The sequence below is a fragment of the Rhinolophus sinicus genome, chromosome 3, assembly GCF_057876585.1.
Source record: "Rhinolophus sinicus isolate RSI-liver-muscle chromosome 3, RSI-T2T, whole genome shotgun sequence".
Classification (NCBI taxonomy): Eukaryota; Metazoa; Chordata; class Mammalia; order Chiroptera; family Rhinolophidae; genus Rhinolophus; species Rhinolophus sinicus.
The window spans coordinates 38,660,999-38,679,949 of record NC_142503.1 but is presented as its reverse complement, the minus strand read 5'-3'; the positions used below and the strand labels follow the sequence as shown (position 1 = coordinate 38,679,949).

The 18,951-nt window shown below is 34.3% G+C and overlaps 1 protein-coding gene across 6 annotated transcripts in view; it reads left to right on the top strand.

The window, feature by feature from the left end:
- The window catches only part of ELOVL7 (ELOVL fatty acid elongase 7), a 71,033-nt gene extending 52,492 nt beyond the window's left edge, over positions 1 to 18,541 (top strand). For all 6 annotated transcript variants that reach the window (XM_074328916.2, XM_074328917.2, XM_088796516.1 and 3 more), the window contains 5 exons: positions 2,673 to 2,753; positions 3,653 to 3,709; positions 6,024 to 6,129; positions 13,479 to 13,615; positions 16,413 to 18,541. In XM_074328916.2, coding sequence (XP_074185017.1) covers positions 2,673 to 2,753; positions 3,653 to 3,709; positions 6,024 to 6,129; positions 13,479 to 13,615; positions 16,413 to 16,622 — 591 coding nt within the window. In that variant the 3' untranslated portion in view covers positions 16,623 to 18,541. The remainder of the gene's footprint in view (positions 1 to 2,672; positions 2,754 to 3,652; positions 3,710 to 6,023; positions 6,130 to 13,478; positions 13,616 to 16,412) is intronic.
- Positions 18,542 to 18,951: the final 410 nt, after the last annotated feature.

The following is an 18,951-nucleotide window of genomic DNA, read 5'->3' as shown; positions in this document are numbered from 1 at the left end:
GGTGTTAAAATCAGACTTGGAAGCCAGGAGACCAGGAGCTAGTTAGTCCCAGTTACACTACTAACTAGCTCCCTGATTTTGAGCAAGTCATTTAATCTCTCTGTTCTTCAGTTCTCACATATTATAGAATCAGGATTGAACCAAATTGTCTCTCAGTTCCCTTTATGATCTGTGTCTGATTGTGTCATTGAATGTGATGTCCTCAAATACATTTTTTAGGAAGTAATTCAGTTATAACCAGTAAGTTTTGATTCCTAGTATAGCAATTACAGCATAAAAGAAAGTTTAAAAATATCTGAATTTGAGAGTTTCTATCTCCCATTAGCCTCTAATACTAGAATTACTTATATGCCCGTTTTGGGATTTATTACCTGCTAAATGTAAATTTTTACTTTTTCTTCTTGAAAGCTTGAAATATAGACATATGTGTGAAAAGCTCCACAGACTTTTAGAATGTTCTTAAATGTAATATCAGAAAAGCACTAAGTTCCTCTCTCTGTTTAAACAAAGACTTTTGACAGCTGTGCAGCATGTATACACATCTGCACATCTGGTTTACTGGGTGCAGCATGACTGCATTTGGTCTACAGAATAAACACCTCCACTAGGATCGCAGGGCAAAGATGAACAAGCTGAGACTGAAGTACGTTAGACTGAAGGAACCCATAGGCCTCGTTTTATAGTGATGGCTCGAATGCCCTGGTTACTTGGCACCAATCAGACACTAATAAGGAAAGACCAGTGAAGACCCAACCCACAGAAGGCCAAGTTCCTCAGTTTCGCCCGTTCAGCGCCGTGCTTGTTTGGGGTTAGGGAAAAGTGGAGAATCAGTCATCCCAGTTTAAGTAAATGGGCTTAGAGTGGTACTTACGTCAGTCACAAGTTCAGTCTGAGCTCAAGAGGATATGAGGAGGCTCACTGACACATCAGAACTTTGTGGCACAGAAGTCGTCATTTCTGTACTAGACTCCCTTGTTCCTTAGAGAACATTTATTGACTTGTGCTTGTAAGATTTTTCTCACGCATGAAATATTTTTTTTTTAAATTAAAGTTTATTGGGGTGACAATTGTTAGTAAAGTTACATAGATTTCAGGTGTACAATTCTGTATTACATCATCTATAAATCCCATTGTGTGTTCACCACCCAGAGTCAGTTCTTCTTCCATCACCATATATTTGGTCCCTTTTACCCTCATCCTCCAACCTCCTCCCTGCTTACCCTCTGGTAACCACTAAACTTTTGTCTGTGTCTATGCGTTTTTGTTTTTTTCCACATTTTAATTTTCAAGATTTCATATCTTACCAAGTTAGCAGTGTGATTATTATGTTATGAATCAAGCTAGGAGCTTGTTTCAGAGAAAGATGTTGTATTTTTATTTATTTGTTTTTAATTTTTTAAAATTTATTTTTCAATTGCCATTGACATACAATATTGTATTAGTTTCAGGTATACAACAGAGTGATTACTAGACATTTCTATGCCTTACAGAGTGATCACTCTAATAAGTCTAATACCCATCTGATAAGGATGGTGTTTTAAAAATACCACAGTCTAAGTAGATTTTTTCTTCTCTGTTTCTTCTCTTTTCTCCATTAAAATACCATTCTGATAATACCTCATAAACCTTTGCTTTTAGAAGTTAATTTATTGTAAAGTTGTCATTTTAGCTTTAACAGTAATTAAAAATAGGAATATAAAGTGGCAGAAGATGATATAAACGTTATACTGAGAAACAAGACATTCTAGGGACAGTGTTGGCACTTGTGAGAATAGGATGTCAGAGGAGAGAAGAACTGACCCCTGGCTTAATTTGTCAGAACTCTAAATTAAGCCAAACAGTTAATATAGGCATGAACTTAAAATTGTAGCCTGTAGTTTTTCATTTTCAGATACTGTTTTAAAGGAAGACCTTTCCACCATCGTACTGAAAGAATGTCAGTGTAATCTTTGAACTACAGTTCAGATTTATCAACAATAGGCTTTTTCTTCTAGTAGTCTGAGGTCACTTCGTGGGGGTGTTGGAATTAAGGCTTGCTAGATTGCCCTTTTGTTGTTGAGATTTTCCTTTCTTTTCATGTGAACCCAAAGCAAAAGGAATACCTGAGTCTTACATTTGGTCAACCTTGATTTTCAGAGCCGTGGATTGCCACTTCACATTACACCCACTAGCTGAGGACAGGAAAAACCCAGTCATTGAAACCATCTTCTGAGTACATTGAGGAATTTTGGTTTGCGCATTTATTTGACTAATTGGGAAGGTTGGAAATCACCAGAAAAGACTGAATTCGGATCCAGTTATTCCCTTTCGAGTATATAAACATATGCACAGGCATATATTGATAGACATATATGTACACATCCTAGCATATACCTACCAGTTTTGCTGTTTAAGCAAAGCACTCCCAGCATTTTGTTTGCCACTGTATTAGAATGAATGGGCATCTTAGTCCAGATACAGTTTATATAAATAATATACAAGTTTACAATTTTAAAAATTCTTGTTGCTTTCTTATCAAGTGAATTCCTAGTTCATAATTGTTCTAGCCTGCCTTTCCCTTTGCACTGACTGCTGACTTAGCTGAGAACATAATGAAGAGACAATCAAAACTACCTTTGTTTTAGTTTTTGAGTAAGTGCTTCCTTCTTTAATATTCATGTGTTGTCTTACAGTTTGTGATGTCTGGCTGGGGTACAGGTTATTCATTTCGATGTGAAATTGTTGACTATTCCAGGTCACCTACAGCGTTGAGGGTAAGTTTCTCTTTGGAAAAACTTGTAATGCAAAATCAATGTTAAAACTATTTGGATTCTATTTGTAACACTTTATGTAAACTCAGAATGAGTAAATGACTCAATTATTAGAATATAAGTATTCAAAGAACAAAAGCTAAACATTACTGGAAAGAATCAAAGAAAGTCAAGTATAGTGTTTTCTGTAAAATGAAAAATTGTCTTTTTAAATTTCTTGCATTTAAAGGTAAATTCATATATGCTTCTGTAAAAAATTAAAAGTAGAATTACTATATGATCTAGCAGTTCCACTTCTGGGTATATACCTAAAGGAATTAAAAGCAGGGACTCAAAGAGATATTTATATACCCATATTTATATGAAACAGCATTATTCGCGATAGCCAAAAAGTGGAGACATCCCAAGTGTCCACTGATGAATGAATGGTTAAACAGAATGTGGTATATACATATGATGGAGTATTATTCAGCCTTAACAAGGAAGGAAATTCTGACACATGCTACAACATGGATGAGACTTGAGGACATTAAGTGAAATAATTCAGGTACAAAATGACAAATACTGTGTGATTCTCTTATTATATGAGGTACTTAAAGTAGTCTTCTTTCAGAGAACAGAAAGTAAAATGGTAGTTGTGAGTAGCTAGGGGGAAAAGATGATGGGGAGTTGTTTTATGGGTAGAATCTCAGTTTTGCAAGATTAAAAAAGTGTTCTATTGATGGATGGTGGTGATGGTTGCAAAACAATGTGAATGTACTTAATGCCACTGAACTGAACACATAAAAACAGTTAAGATGGTAAATTTTATGTTATGTGTTTTTTGCCAAAATTTAAAAAAAGAAAATTTTCTTCTATGTAAAAAATAAATAAATAAATTCATATCTATGTGGTTTCTGCAGATGGCACGCACTTGCTGGCTTTATTACTTCTCCAAATTCATCGAGCTATTAGATACTGTGAGTATGTAGTCACCACATTTAGTAAATGTTTGATTTTCCGTGAAAGCAATTAACTGTTATGAGTTCAGTTGTCTGATAACTTTGGTTATCACTCCTCCTCCAGCAGACTTACTATTATCTTTTACCTTTTATTATCAGTAATTTTAGAGAACAGATAGGATAAGCTTATTTTTCAGTCTGTTGTAGACTCCAAAAGGTTTTCTTAAGTATATAACACCTGTTTAAGATAAGTATGTAACTGTCACATACACTACAAAACTATCTTTTATGTAGATCGATGGCAGTTGTTTTGTGAAGCAAGTTTTAGAAAACAAAGCGCAGAGAACATTTCACCTTTTGTTCTTCATATCAGAGCACTGTGTCATTCATACTCCTTTAGGAGGATAAATGCTTCGAAATTCATAAACTTAAAGTATTAGGTTGGTGCAAAAGTAATTGTGGTTTTTGCCATTATTTTTAATTGAATGTTGAATTACCGCTGGAATATCAGTAATTCGGTAATAGCAAAACTACCTCCAGCAGCCCTGAAAGTCCATGCTTAGTGGGTTCTCTCTCTGCCTGATGATCAACTCTGAATTTAGGTGACTGGACCCTGGGAGAAACAAGTGCCATGGATTAGGGTCCATAAAGAGAGGAGAAAGCCATGCACTGTTCTTTCCAGAGTAGAAAAGCTGGATATGTATTGTATCTTTGTGGCATGTGGGTGTTAGTTATTTGGAATCAGCCCTGGACCTAAAACGGACAAGTGTGTTCTCTCTTCTCTCTCACTACATTTCTTGTAGCAAATCTCAACATGCTTTAACCTTCTCAGATGACTACGCATAATGTTAGAATTGGAAAGGACTTTAGGGAACATAGAATCAGTCTAGTGGTTCTCAAACTTGAGCATGCACTAGAATCCCCTGGTGAGCTTGTTAAAAACACAGATCTCTATATCCTACCCCCAGAGTTTCTGATTCAGTACATCTTAGGTGGAGCTTAAGAACTTGTATGTCTAGCAAGTTCTAAGGTGCTGTTATTACTGTTGGTCCAACGTCCACACTTTGAGAACCCCTGCTGTTGTCCAGTGGTTCTCAACTCTCATGGTCCAGTAGATTTAACTGCATTAGAAAGCAAAACAGCTAGGGCCTTATCCCCAGAGATTTGGTGCCAGATGGTCTAGAGTAGAGACCAGGGATGGCTATTTTTAAAAGCTTCTTGGACATTGCAATATGCAGCCAGGGTTGAGAACTACTGAGGCATTAAAGTCCAAAGCCCTCAGTCTGAAAATACATTGAAGCCAAGAAGTTAAGTGACTTACCGGAAGGAATACTGCTACTGGGATGAGGATGCTGATTTTCTGTTGATGGCTTTTTTTGTTGCACCATGCTGTTCTGCCACATGCTTAAGCAAATACATGGTGGCTTTGTTGTTTCTGCTTTGTATGTTCTCAGTTCTAGCTGCCATAGGAAACTGTTGCCGCCTCCATGTTCTTCCTAAAAACCACACTTCTGAAATACTCCTACAAATATTTTTGTTTTATTTCTTCTACTTTGTTTAGTGACATATTTAGAAGTCTAACTCACCACTGGTCTTCCGAATTTCGAGTGTTTTTTTGAACATTTAATTCTGCTTTTGAATAGTTTTTGGGAAAAAAAAAGAAGAAAGTTTCCCTCAAATCTTTTCTGTTCATTCATTTGTTTGTTTGCAGAATTTCTGCAAACCACTGGGTACATTCAGTCTGGGTGGTGCCTTCATTGCCTTTCTCAGTTTACCTAGGCAGCTTTACTTCTTTTCCATCCTATTTCCCCAATGAGCTCTTTAAGTTTTCCCTTTTTATTTCACTTTCATAATAATTTGCTAACTTTTGATTTGTTGCAAGTCCTCTTTCAGTTTGCTTAAAACCCTGTGTAAATTGGTAGGATGTGTTTGAGAGCCATGTAGAATAATTTCAGTCATAAGAATTCAGATTCCCTGCTTTTCCATATACTTAAAAATCCATGTGGATTTTTTTTTCTACCAATAACATTTCTTTCAGTAAGTTTTGGCCATATTCTTCACTTTATAGCTTTGATTTTCAAGTCTGCTTACAATTTATTTTTACCTTTTTATTGATCCTCCCATGAGTAGGCATCATACCTAAGTTCCTTCATACTAATAAGCCTTTGAACTGCCCCTTGGAGAATCAGCTGCTCCTCTGAGCATTCCATAAGGCAATCCTTTCAAAGCAAATTTTGATGTGAACTAGTTTGGACTTTGCCAATATTTTTATAACATTAGATAAATTACTGCATGATTTTATATGAACTTGATTTTCTTTAAATTATTTCAGATCTTTTTTGTTCTGCGTAAGAAAAATACCCAAGTGACTTTTCTGCATGTCTTCCATCATACCATCATGCCATGGACCTGGTGGTTTGGAGTCAAATTTGCTGCAGGTAGCCAAGGGAGAGTTGGGATCATATGTTATCAATAACATTTTTGTATGCTGTAAACACAAAATCTATCCTTAAATTGATTTAAAAGCAACTCAAAACATCAAAGAGTCACTTTGATCAAACTTCTGGCTTTCATTATTACTTGAAACCTATATGCAGGATTCTTACCTAGATCCCTCCCCAACCCTCCATTCTATAGAAATGCATGACTGTGGGGAACAGTCTTCTACACATATTTTTCAGTTGTTTTGTTTGGATTTTATTCATTTTCCATATAGTTCTGTTAAATAAATAAAATGTTGAAAGCCTTGGTTTTATAGGAGTATATTTAGATATCAATCCCTTATATGTTTCCTAGAAGGGAGACTGTTCATCTCAAGTTCTAACTCTACCTTGTCTTCAAATTTCCAATAGCTGATACACACCCTAACCCCTAACAACTCTCTATAGATGTGTCAAATTGCAGTTTTCCTAACTACCTTTAAATATCCTACCACATTAAAAGATGTTTTGATAGTGTTTTTCAAGTCACAAATAGTTTAAATCAAAAGCTTGGGAAGCTGCAAGAGAAAGACAATTGTTACTTATAAGGGAGTTCCCATAAGATTGTTAGATGATTTCTCAATAGAAATGTTGCAGGCCAGAAAGGCTTGGCATGAAATATTCAAAGTGATGCAAAAGAAGGACCTACAACCAAGACTACTCTACACAGCAAGGCTAGCACTTAAAATTGAAGGAGAGATACAGAGCTTCCCAGATAAGAAAAAGCTAAAGGAGTTCATCACCACCAAACCAATATTACAAGAGATATTAGAGGGACTTCTTTAAGAAGAAGAATGAGAAAAAATAAAAAGAATGTAAATATGAATAATAAAATTGTAGTAACTATGTATCTATCAATAATCACTTTAATGTAAATGCATTCAATGCTTCAATCAAAGAACATAGGGTGGCTGAATGGATAAGAAAACAAGACCCATACATATGCTGTCTAAAAGAGACCCACTTCAGAATAAAAGCCACACACAGACTGAAAGTAAAGGGATAGAAAAAGATATTTCATATGAATGGAAATGAAAAAAAAGCTAAGGTAGCAATACTTATATCAGACAAAATAGACTTTAAAATAAAGGCTATAATAAGAGTTAAAGAAGGACATTACATGATGATAAAGGAATCAATCCAACAAGAGGATGTAACCCTTGTAAACATTTAGGCACCCAACATAGGAGCACCTAAATATATAAAGCAAATATTGACCAACTAAGGGAGAGATTAACAGTAATACAATCATAATAGAGGACTTTAATACCCTATTGACACCAATGGACAGATCTTCCAAACAGAAAATCAACAAGGAAACGGTGGCCCTAAATGACACACTAGATCAGATGGATTTAATTAATATATTTAGAGTATTTCATCCCAAAGTAACAGAATATACATTCTTTTTAAGTACATATGGAACATTTTCCAAGATAGACCATATGTTAGGTCACAAAATAAGTCTCAATAAATTTAAAAAAACTGAAATCATATCAAGCGTCTTTGAACAGAATGGTATGAAACTAGAAATCAATTACAAGAAAAAAACCTGAAAAACACACAAGCACATGGAGGGTAAATAACCTGCTACTAAATAATGAATAGGCCAACCATGAAATCAAGGAAGAAGTCAAAATATACCTGTTGAAACAAATTAAAATAAAAGCACAGTGACCTAAAAATCTATGGGACACAGCAAATAGAGTATTAAGAGGGAAATTCATAGCAATATAAGAAGCAAGAAAAATCTCAAACTATCTAACCTTACACTTAAAAGAACTAGAAAAAGAACTGCAAACAAAGCCCAAAGTGAGTAGAAGGAAGTAAGTAATAAATATCAGAGTGAAAATAAAATAGAGTCTAAAAAATAATACAAAAGATCAATGAAACCAAGAGCTGGTTCTTTGAACAGATAAACAAAGTTGATAAACCTTTAACCTCACTCATCAAGAAAAAAGAGGACCCAAGTAAATAAAATCAGAAATGAAAGAGGAGAAGTCACAGCTGACACCACAGAAATACAAAGGATTATAAGAAAATATTATGAACAATTATATGCCAAAAATTGGACAATCTGGAGGAAATGGTTAAATTCCTAGAAACATACAATCTTCCAACACTGAATCAAGAAGAAATAAAAAATCTCAACCGACAGATTACTACTAAGGGAATTGAACCAGTAATCAAATAACTCCCAACCAACAAAAGTCCTGGACTGGATGGCTAAATTCACAGGTGAATTTTACCAAACATTCAAAGAACAATTAACACCTATCCCTTTCAAACTATTCCAAAACATTCAAGAGGAGGGAAAACTTCCAATCTCATTTTATGAGACTACCATTACCCTGATTCCAAAACCAGAGAAAGACATTCCAAAAAAAATGATAAAATTGTAGGCTATGTTATATCCCTGGTGAACATAGACACAAAAATCCTCAATAAAATATTAGCAAACCAAATTCAGCAATATATTTAAAAAGATCATATGCCATGATCAAGTGGGATTTATTCCTGGGATGCAAGATTGGTTCAATATCTGCAAATCAATTAACATGATGCACCACATAAACAAAATGAAAGATAAAAATCATATGATCATAGCAATAGATGCTGAAAAAGTGTTTGACAAAATCCAGCATCCATTTATTATAACAACACTCAATAAACTGGGAATAGAGGGCACATACCTCAAAATAATAAAGGCCATATGTAACAAACCCACAGTTAACTACCATTTTTCACAGAACTAGAAGAAATAATTTTAAAACTTATATGGAAGCACAAAAGACTCCAAGTAGCCAGAGGAATCTTGAAAAAGAAGAACAAAATTGGAGGTATCACACTACCTGATATCAAACTATTCTACAAGGCTATAGTAACCAAAACAGCATGGTTCTGGCATAAAAATGGACAAATAGATCAATGAAACAGAATAGCGAACCCAAAAATAAGCCCAAGCCTATATGGTTATTTAATCTATAACAAAGGAGGCAAGAACATACAGTAGGATAAATACAATCTATTCAATAAATGGTGTTGGGAAAACTGGACAGATACATGCAAAAGAAGAAAAAAAAAAGAAACTGGACCACTCTCTTATACCATATACAAAATAAACTCAAAATAGATGAAAGATTTAAATGTAAGACCTGAAACCATAAAACTCCTAGAAGAAAACATAGACAGTAAACTCTCTGTCAGTAAAATATTGCTCTCAGTAATATTGTCTCTGATCTATCTCCTCAAGCAAGCAAAACAAAAGAAAAAATAAATAAACGGAGTGTATCAAACTAAAAAAATTTTGCCAAGCAAAGGAAACCACCAACAAAACAAAAAGACATCCTACTGAATGGGAGAAGATACTCACCAATGATTCATCTGATAAGGGGTGAATGTCCAAAATTTATAAAGAACTCACACAACTCAATACCAAAAAAACTAAAGAATCCAATTAAAACATGGGCAGAGGACCTGAAGAGACGTTTCTCTAAAGAGGACACACAGATGGCCAATAGACATATGACAAGATGGTCAACATCACTGGTCATCACAGAAATGCAAGTTTAAACCACAGTGAGATATCACCTCACACCTGTCAGAATGGCCATCATCAGTTAATCAACAAACACGTGTTGGAGAGGATGTGGAGTAAAGGCAACCCTCATGCATTGTTGGTGGGATTCCAAATTGGTGTAGTCACTATGGAAAATGGTTTGGAGGTTCCTCAAAAAATGAAAAATACAACTACCTTATGACCTAGCAGTTCCATTTCTGGGTATTTATCTGAAGTAATCCAAAGCACTAATTTGAAAGTATACATGCACACCTGTGTTCATTGCAGCACTTTTTGCAATATCCAAGGTATTGAAGCAACCCAAGTGCCCGTCAGTAGATGATTGGATAAAGAGATAGTATCTCGATAGATAGATAGACAGATAGATAGATAGATAGATAGATAGATAGATAGATAGATAGATAGAGATGCAATGGAATATGATTCAGATATAAAGAAGAATGAAATCTTCCCATTTGCAACAACATGGATGGACCTAAAGTGCATTAGGCTAAGTGAAATAAAACAGAGACAGATAAATACCATATTATCTCACATGTGCAATCTAAAGAACAAAATAAATGAACAAACAAGATAGAAACAGACTCATAGATACAGGGAACAAACCGATGGTTACTAGATGGGAGGGGGAATGGCAAGCTGGGTGTGAAAGGTGAAGGGATTAAGAAGTACAAATTGGTAGTTACAAAATAGTCATGGGGATGTAAAGTACAGCATAGAGAATGTAGTCAATAATGTTGCAACAACTATGGCTAGTGCCAGGTGGATGCTAGACTAATTGGGGGAAATCACTGCATAAATTATATAAATGTCTAACCACTATGCAGTACACCTGAAACTAATATAAAGTAATATTGAATGTCAACTGTAACTGAAAAAAATAATTTTAAAGATAATAAGTGAAAAATAGTAATAAAAAGAAGCTTGGCAAACAGGCCCTTTTCTTTGGTTTTAGTTTTATGCTTTTGTGCATCTAGAACTAGAAAAAAAACAGGTTAAGTAATTTTACCTTATCACAAAGTTTTAAATAAGTAGTATCTCCAAGGACATATTCTTGTTAGCCAAAGCTGATTGGGGTACTTATTTATGCTTGTTTCTTAAATTTAAGATGTCTTCAAGTGGGCCCGCAGCCCATATTAGATAATGCTTTAAACATTTCTGTGAATAGCTCACCTCTATTAGGCATTCTGACTTTGCAAGACTAAAAGAAAAGAGGAATAATAGCAATCCAGCTTTTCTTTTGAATATAATGAAAATATTTCTGTGGCAGATTTTTATATTAATTGTGTACAAACTCCCTTCCAGAGATATGGAGAATTATGGTAATTACCCAGGTAATTCCTTTATTTTTCCCAAACCAAATGAGTAAAATGTAATGACTCTCTAATTGTAATTCATTCTAAGATTTGGCTTTTCAGAGCTGTTATTGTAAAAAAGAAAGCAAGCTCAGAAAATACTTTATTAGAAAAGCTTTCCAAAGAAGATGTGAACAACGTTACTAATTAAAATGTGATTGTTCTGTGAACAAATTTATTAAAATAACTCATTAGAAAATAATATGCAAATGAATTTTATTTGATGGCTTATTTTGATCAGTAATCCTTACTAAACACTCTAAGCCACACTAGTGTTTTGATAAACTCCTTTCCATAGGATCATCTTTTTAGGGTATTTAAACGGTGAGATCTTCTGAATGGACAATAGACCCTTTTCCACCGAAAAACGGAGAAGTGGTGTCTTAGTGAGACAGGCTCTGACGTAGTTCATTATCAAGAGTGCAGTAGATCTCCTGAGTGCATATAATCGTGAGACACAAATAGACTTCAGATTTAGCTCAAACCCTGTTAAGCAGCTTGACTCCTAAACTATCAGAAATAGACAACTGTTCTATTTTTAATCACCCTAGAAAAGGTGTTTTCACACCACTGTAATTTATTTATTTAAGTTTCTTTTGGGAAAGAAGACTAATCCAAATGTAAGTAATAAAAGCTGGGAAGTTGTTAAGCTTCATTTATTCAGTTTCTTCTGATTTGAAATTTGTGATAATTAAAGGATTCGCTGAAGTTTTATTTACTGTATTCAGGAAGGAAAAGTTTGTGAAGCAGAGTACAGCATTAATGAGGCATTAGGGGAATATTTAAACTATTTAAAATAATTATTTAAAACAGGTTTTCTCTAAGGGACTACTTCAGCAGTATACTACTTTAGTACTACTTTAGTAGCAGCAATATCAAGAATTGCTGCAATTATGAATGATTATTAAGAAGTACTTAGTTTCTACTATGCAACAATTTTTATTTTGCCTTAAATTTTCTGTAATTCATAGTGTTTATGAATTTGGTACTTCTTCTAACATAATTAGTCCAAATTTGTGATGTTTTGCTTTATTTCTGGAATTAAAGTATACTGGGATAAAGAACAAAATATTATGGAGAAAAATTTAAATTTCAGGCCAACATTATTCAGCAAAATCAGGCTGTACATAAAGAATGGACTTTCTTCTAGGTTGTGCCACTTTGGAAACAGATGCTAGGAAAGAATATTGTTCCTCCCACACACAGCTAATCACCCTGTTACCCCTTCCACTGTAGTAGTGGTCCAGCTAAAGCCAGTGAAAATGATCTTTGCTTACATTCCCCCAGACTTCTTTCCCTGTATTCTAAATTGAGTGTGATCAGTAGGAGCTGTGGTGAGATTAGAAGAGGAAAACCAAGCTAGGAAGGCACAGTTCATAAGAATCAAATGGAAGCAGTAAGCAAAGATGGTTTAACAATTAACAAATGTTTATTTTGGTAAAACAATAATTGATTAAAGCAAACTTAGCATAGCTTGCTAATGAAAGCCTGTGGTTTCACTGCCAGAGTTTTGTGGCGCTGAAAATATTTATGGAAAATTGAGAGTGGAAAAAGTGAACTTGATTTCACACAATGACATGTGCAGCAGTATTCTTTGTGGCTTTATTCTTAACTACGCAAATTGGAAACAGACCAAGTTATTTTTTAATAGGAGAATGGATAAATTGTGATGTATTCATATTGTGTATTACTACATAGCAATACAAAGGTGAACTAATATGTACACCAACTTGGGTGAATCTTAAAAACATGTTGATTGAAAGAAAGGCAGAAAAGGGTATAGACAGTATAATTCCATGTATATAAAGTTTAAATGCAGGCAAAACTAATAGCTGATGATAGAAGTTAGAATAAAGTTTACATTGGGAGGGGTGTATTCTTTGACGGGGGTATATGGGAACCTTACCTGGTGTTGGAAATGTTTTATATCTTGAATTCAGTAATAGTTATGTGGGTATATACATATGTAAAAAAATCATCAAGTTTTACACTTAAGATTAACATATTTTGTGTACTTTATATATGTTAACACTCACTAAAAAATAAATGTGATTACTATTTAGCAATATAAAAAGTAACTCAACCATGTTTGTTAAAATAAACCCAAATCGTACGACCATCGTAAGTCAAGATATAACAGAATAAAGACATGCTCATTTATTTTCTAGGATTTGTATCTTATATTTTACTAAATGTATATATTATCCAGTTCCCTCTAATTTGATAGCTGTTTAACAAGATTGATGTTTTATACATTGTTTGATTTTCTTCCTACTAAAATTAAAGAAATATGTACTAAAATCTCAGTTCAGTAAAAAATATGTCTCATTTTAAGGAACCATTCCTTATTTTATAATAATTTTATTTTCCAGGTGGTTTGGGAACATTCCATGCCTTTCTAAATTCAGCTGTGCATGTGGTCATGTATTTCTATTATGGCCTGTGTGCACTGGGACCAGCCTACCAGAAGTATTTGTGGTGGAAAAAATATTTGACGTCATTACAGCTTGTGAGTAATTAATTTTCTTTAAAACAATATATACGACTAAACTAGAGTCATTTGTCTTCCCTGTATATTAGGATACTAACTAAATAAAGAACAAAATTTACAAAACAATAGGGATATAAAGTATCGGGCCACTATATGGCATCACACCATTATCATTTCTATGTTATTTAAAATTTTGTCAGTAATTTTATTGAAAAGAAACCATATTTGGTAGCCAAGAGGCTCAGACAATTAAACCAAAGTGTGTATCTTTATACTATTTTATGCATTTACATAAAACATTTGTGATCAAAATAATCTCAACGTTATGTGGACCGCAATAGGCATCATATTAAATCAGAAGTTAGAAATTCCATACCCTAGGTCTAAATGACCTTGAGGAAATGTGACTTGTGAGAATTTTGAGCCTTCTTGTGTGTCTGCCTATCTAGTCCTCATATTTATAAGTCTATTTTCCTCCAACTGGTAAAAGTACTGTGAGGATTAAAGAGGTAATTATATAATATATATATATATATACTGACAAAATCGACAACACCCTAAATAACCAAACATAAGGAAACGGTGAAATAAATTCTCTTAATTCCTACTTTGGAATATTACAAAGTCGTGAAAATTATTCACAGTTGATTTCTAAGTCTTTTTTTTCTGATAACATAAATTAGAGTACTTTCCTCAAGTAAACAATGTTCAAAAGAGCAGAGGCACTCAATTGAGACCTAATAATAGTTTCCAAGCATTAATCCCAAAAATATATGGCATATCATTTTTTTGAAGTGTAACCATGGGTTGAGATGATGATTTGCTTTAAATTTTGTCTTCTGTTAAGAGAAAAATTCTGTGATTCTCAGATTTCCAAATTTATAGTCTATAACAAATTAGTGTCATACTCTGCCAATAACACTAAAAAGAAAATATGAATTTAGGTATAGATAGCTGGTTGAAGCTTAATTTCTGGTAAAATCCTACAACTTGTTAAGTGAAATTTGGCATAGTCACATAGTGTGTTCTCCCAGGAGAGAAACTGATATTTTAGTCTGTATGGATGTTAAATCAATATCAGAGTTAAATCAATATCCTTTCAGAGTTGCTTATTGTATCAAAAATTGACATCACCCAAAATAACCAACTATAAGGAAATGGTGAAATGAATTATCTTAATTACTACCTTGGAATATTATGAAGCCATGAAAATTATTTACAATTGCTTTATTTTTAAGTAGATTTTCTGATTTTAAAGTAATATATGGTCATTGCAGAGAAGTAAGAACATCTAATTAAGCAAAGAGAAAAAAATAAGCATAATTCTACCACCCAGGGATAATCAGAGCTGATATTTTATTTTCTACCTTCATATACAGAGGGTGCCAAAAAAAAGTGTATACACATTTTAAGAAAGGAGAAAACTGTATTAAAATTGTAGTAATATATACCGATAACAAAAGATGAATACCAGTCATGTTTGACTTCTGCAATTACAAGAGGTGCTCAAAGTGGTTACCATCAGCATCCAGACACTTCTGATTACGGCGAACTACTGCTTGAGCAACGCTGACCAAAGTGTCCACTTGTATACATTTTTTTGTCACTCCCGGTATATAAATTATATATATATATATATATATATATACACACACACACACACACACCTTTTGTATGATTTGTATTATACTGCATATACAATTTTGTATTAGGCTTTTTTCCCCTTAATACGTATACTCTTAAATGTTTAAAGACTTTAATAATGTGGAAAAATACTTATAAGGAAAGAGTAGACATTTGTTCATTATTATTTTAAATGTATTAATTATACACAAACACACTTGCATAGAATGTTGCAGATGTTGCTTTGTTTTCCTAAGTTTTCATTTCCTCCTCTGCATAATGAGAGGAATAATTGTAGCTATTGCACGGGAATGTCACAGAAGTTCCTTAAGATAGTGCAAGGAAAGTTCATGATAACAGTAAAAGAAACTATGTGAAAATCTTAACTGGTTTTAACTGTGTGGATTGTGGGTAATTGTTGTTTTTTTATTAATAGATTTTTACTTTTCTAAAATTTCCACAGAACATATGTTGCCTTTTAATCAGGACAAAAAAGATATCCAAGAAATCTGGACATTAGCCTAGAAAGTGTCACTCTTAAGGCTGTGTAGAATGTTCGGGTACACGGAGCCATTGGGCATCACTAGCATGGCCCCTAATGCTTCCCACTCCTTGCAGAGTCTCTGCTGCTGTTGGCAGATAAGGATATAGTTTTATCTATGACAGTAGAGGACAGATGGCAGATGCGGGGACTCAGAGATGCTTTGACTCCTACAGAATTAGCGAGGCTCTAATGAGAATGTTTTTATTTTCCTAAAATTGAAATATCTGGTTTAACCACAAAATATTTGAAATTGAAACTGTCCTAGAAAATTAGGCCATAATGTAGTGCTCCCATGTGCATTTCATCAGTCAAGGACTCAAGTCGAGGCCTTGCAAAGAAAACTTGGTTTGATGGTTCTCTGAGTAGGAAAGGGCACTGCACAGCTCTAGGGACATTTGGATAGAACCCCCAGCAGTTGTGCAGTTTGGTGGGACTGAATAGTGGTTCCAAAGTCCCATTTGGATTTTGACACTGTTCCACGCACTATCACGCCCATGGAGGCTAGATTGAAAGAGAAAATTCCCTACCCAACAGTAGCCTGGAGTGTGGTTGGAGTGTTTAAACATAAGCAGGCAAAGAATGCATTAAATAATTGCTCCATTGTGACTCTTTTTATCGAACAATATTTTTCGTTCTTTCATCTGTTAGGTGCAGTTCATTATTGTCACCATCCACATAGGCCAGTTCTTCTTCATGGAGGATTGCAAGTACCAGTTTCCAGTCTTTCTGTACATCATTATGAGTTACGGATGCATCTTCCTGCTGCTCTTTCTCCATTTTTGGTACCGTGCTTATACCAAAGGTCAGAGGCTGCCCAAAACTGTGAAAAATGGAATCTCCAAAAACAAAGATCACTGAAATTGAAGCACAGCATGAATCTATGAATCTATGTCTTTTCAATCAATTTCCTTGACAATCAAGAGATATTTCCATGTGCAGTGCATTTTGTATATTTTTCAAAACCAAGAGCTTGTATTTTTATGATAAGTTATTGGGGTTTCTGATATTTGAGAGCCCAAAGCTCCCAGATAAGTGTCTTCTGATAATTAGAGCCTAAAGCAGCCAGTTTTTCAGCTGCTTTTAAGCCTAATCCAAAGGGTTTTGTTTAATACATTTTGTTACAATGAGAGTAGGATGTGAAACAGTACAGTGTTTTTCAAAGAAGTTCAGTATAAATGAAAAATATCATTAGATATTTGGAGCACGGACAGAGATCCATGCTGTACAATGGATTCTTTCTGCCAGGTCTGGAAACCTCTAACTGTGGACTCTGGCTTTGTATCAAGTTGACTGTATTCAGAAGACACTGTGTTTACTCTAGAGTTAAATTCCTGTTTTAAAGAACTAACAAAGGTGACCATGAAGTGAATTTTTGGTAAGTTATTTAAAATCAATAACAATTATTTGTAATGGATCTCTTGAGTAGCCACCACCAGTTTTGCTGATAAAAGACTTCCTCACAGCCTTTTGTTGTATAAAAGTGTTTAGAAGTAACAATCCTTTTGATTAGTACATTGATGCACTTGACACTACGGTTATGTTAATATTTTGAAAAAAGGTGATTTGTTTGGATGGCTTAATGAACACTTTGCTATTGCTGTTTTTTAATTAACTTCCTTTATATCTGGAAAGAGGTTAAGTTGTCAGTGGAAGAAGTACTGTGTAGTTCAGTGGGAAAAATCTGTTGTCTGTTGTATTATAATGTGACTTTCTCATATTTCTCACAGTTTAAGGGATTATCTTGGTGAAATATATATTGGTTAGATGTGTAAATGTTCATATTATTAGCATAATAATATGCTACTGCTGGTACTCTTAAATCCTAAATTATTTTAGACCGCCCATCACACAGTTTTTAGAGATGTGTTAAAGTGGCTTGTGAAGCCATTAGAGGCAAATGGTGACACAGAGATTATCCAGGGAAGATTTAGTATATAAGGGTCTCTCTCAATAAAGAGATAGAGAGACTGCATAATACTTACTGTTATAAATACACTGCATGAGAAAAATGTTTTCCAGAATTATTAAATAACAGCCTAGATTTTTTTTTCACTTATAAATTGTATAATGAAGGACTAAAATTTATTTTACATAAGTTTCATTTCTTTAAAATTGCTACTTTCTAAAATTCTCACATTTTCTTGGAGAACTCAAACTAATGGTCAGTCAGTAGAGTTTTGTCTAAGAAACAGCAATATTTGGACATTTCTGAAGTTTTCCTTATAGCTTGTTTTTTCCTGTTATATTTATACTCAATTTTTGAAGGGCTGCTTATGCTTGTATGACTTTAAACAATTAGTACTTATATAGGGCCTCAGTTATTGTGTAACACACAGTGATACTTATCGTACAATGAAGTCTGAGTGTTTACTTCCTGTAGTTCTGTGTCTCCCCCCAAACCATTACATTAATCTCTACCATGGCCTTTTGTCTTCACACTTACCAGATTCATAAGGTTATGTGCCTTTCAGTGACCTTTTGTGACTTCACTTGCTTGCAGTATGAGAAGATGAGGGTTGAGAAATGGGGAGAATTTCATTTTTTAAAAAAAATAAAGAATAAAGAACAGGAGGTCTATAATAAAAGAAAACAGCAGGTCTAATTTATTTCTCTCGAGGATCTCAAGATTCCTTAAGTGTTTTCCTGTTGGGCTCTTCAAATCCAACCTGTGCTAGATGAGAAGGTATGGTAGGTGCTGTTATGTACACACACAATTGCCAAAGATCCCATTGGGTAAAGACCAAAACCAAGCAAAAATAAAAGAAGATGAAACGGGAGAGTTTGATTTTTTTCTTGCATACTTTCTGACCTGCATTGTACACCGCTCCTCGCCACCCTGTCTGTAGTCTTTGAAATGTTTGACATGCTTATCAGCTGACAGCCACATGTGATGGAACCACATTCTAAATGATGTGAATCAAAGGGGAGAGCTAGAATGTTACATGAAAAGAAATCGCAGCTGGCAGAAGCGTCCTCCATATAAACATCAGCAGATCCTTGGACATAGAATTTGCACAGGCAATGTTTTATTCAAGGGCTTTGTGGGTCACAGAGAGTTTCTACTGGGGTTTCATCCCACTGTTCAGGACTTTATTGCCTTTGGGTTTGCTTGCCTACCAAGTAGAGCCCAGTTAGAAAATTTGCTTTATAACATAAGGCTCTATGAATCCTTGAGAACCTATATCTG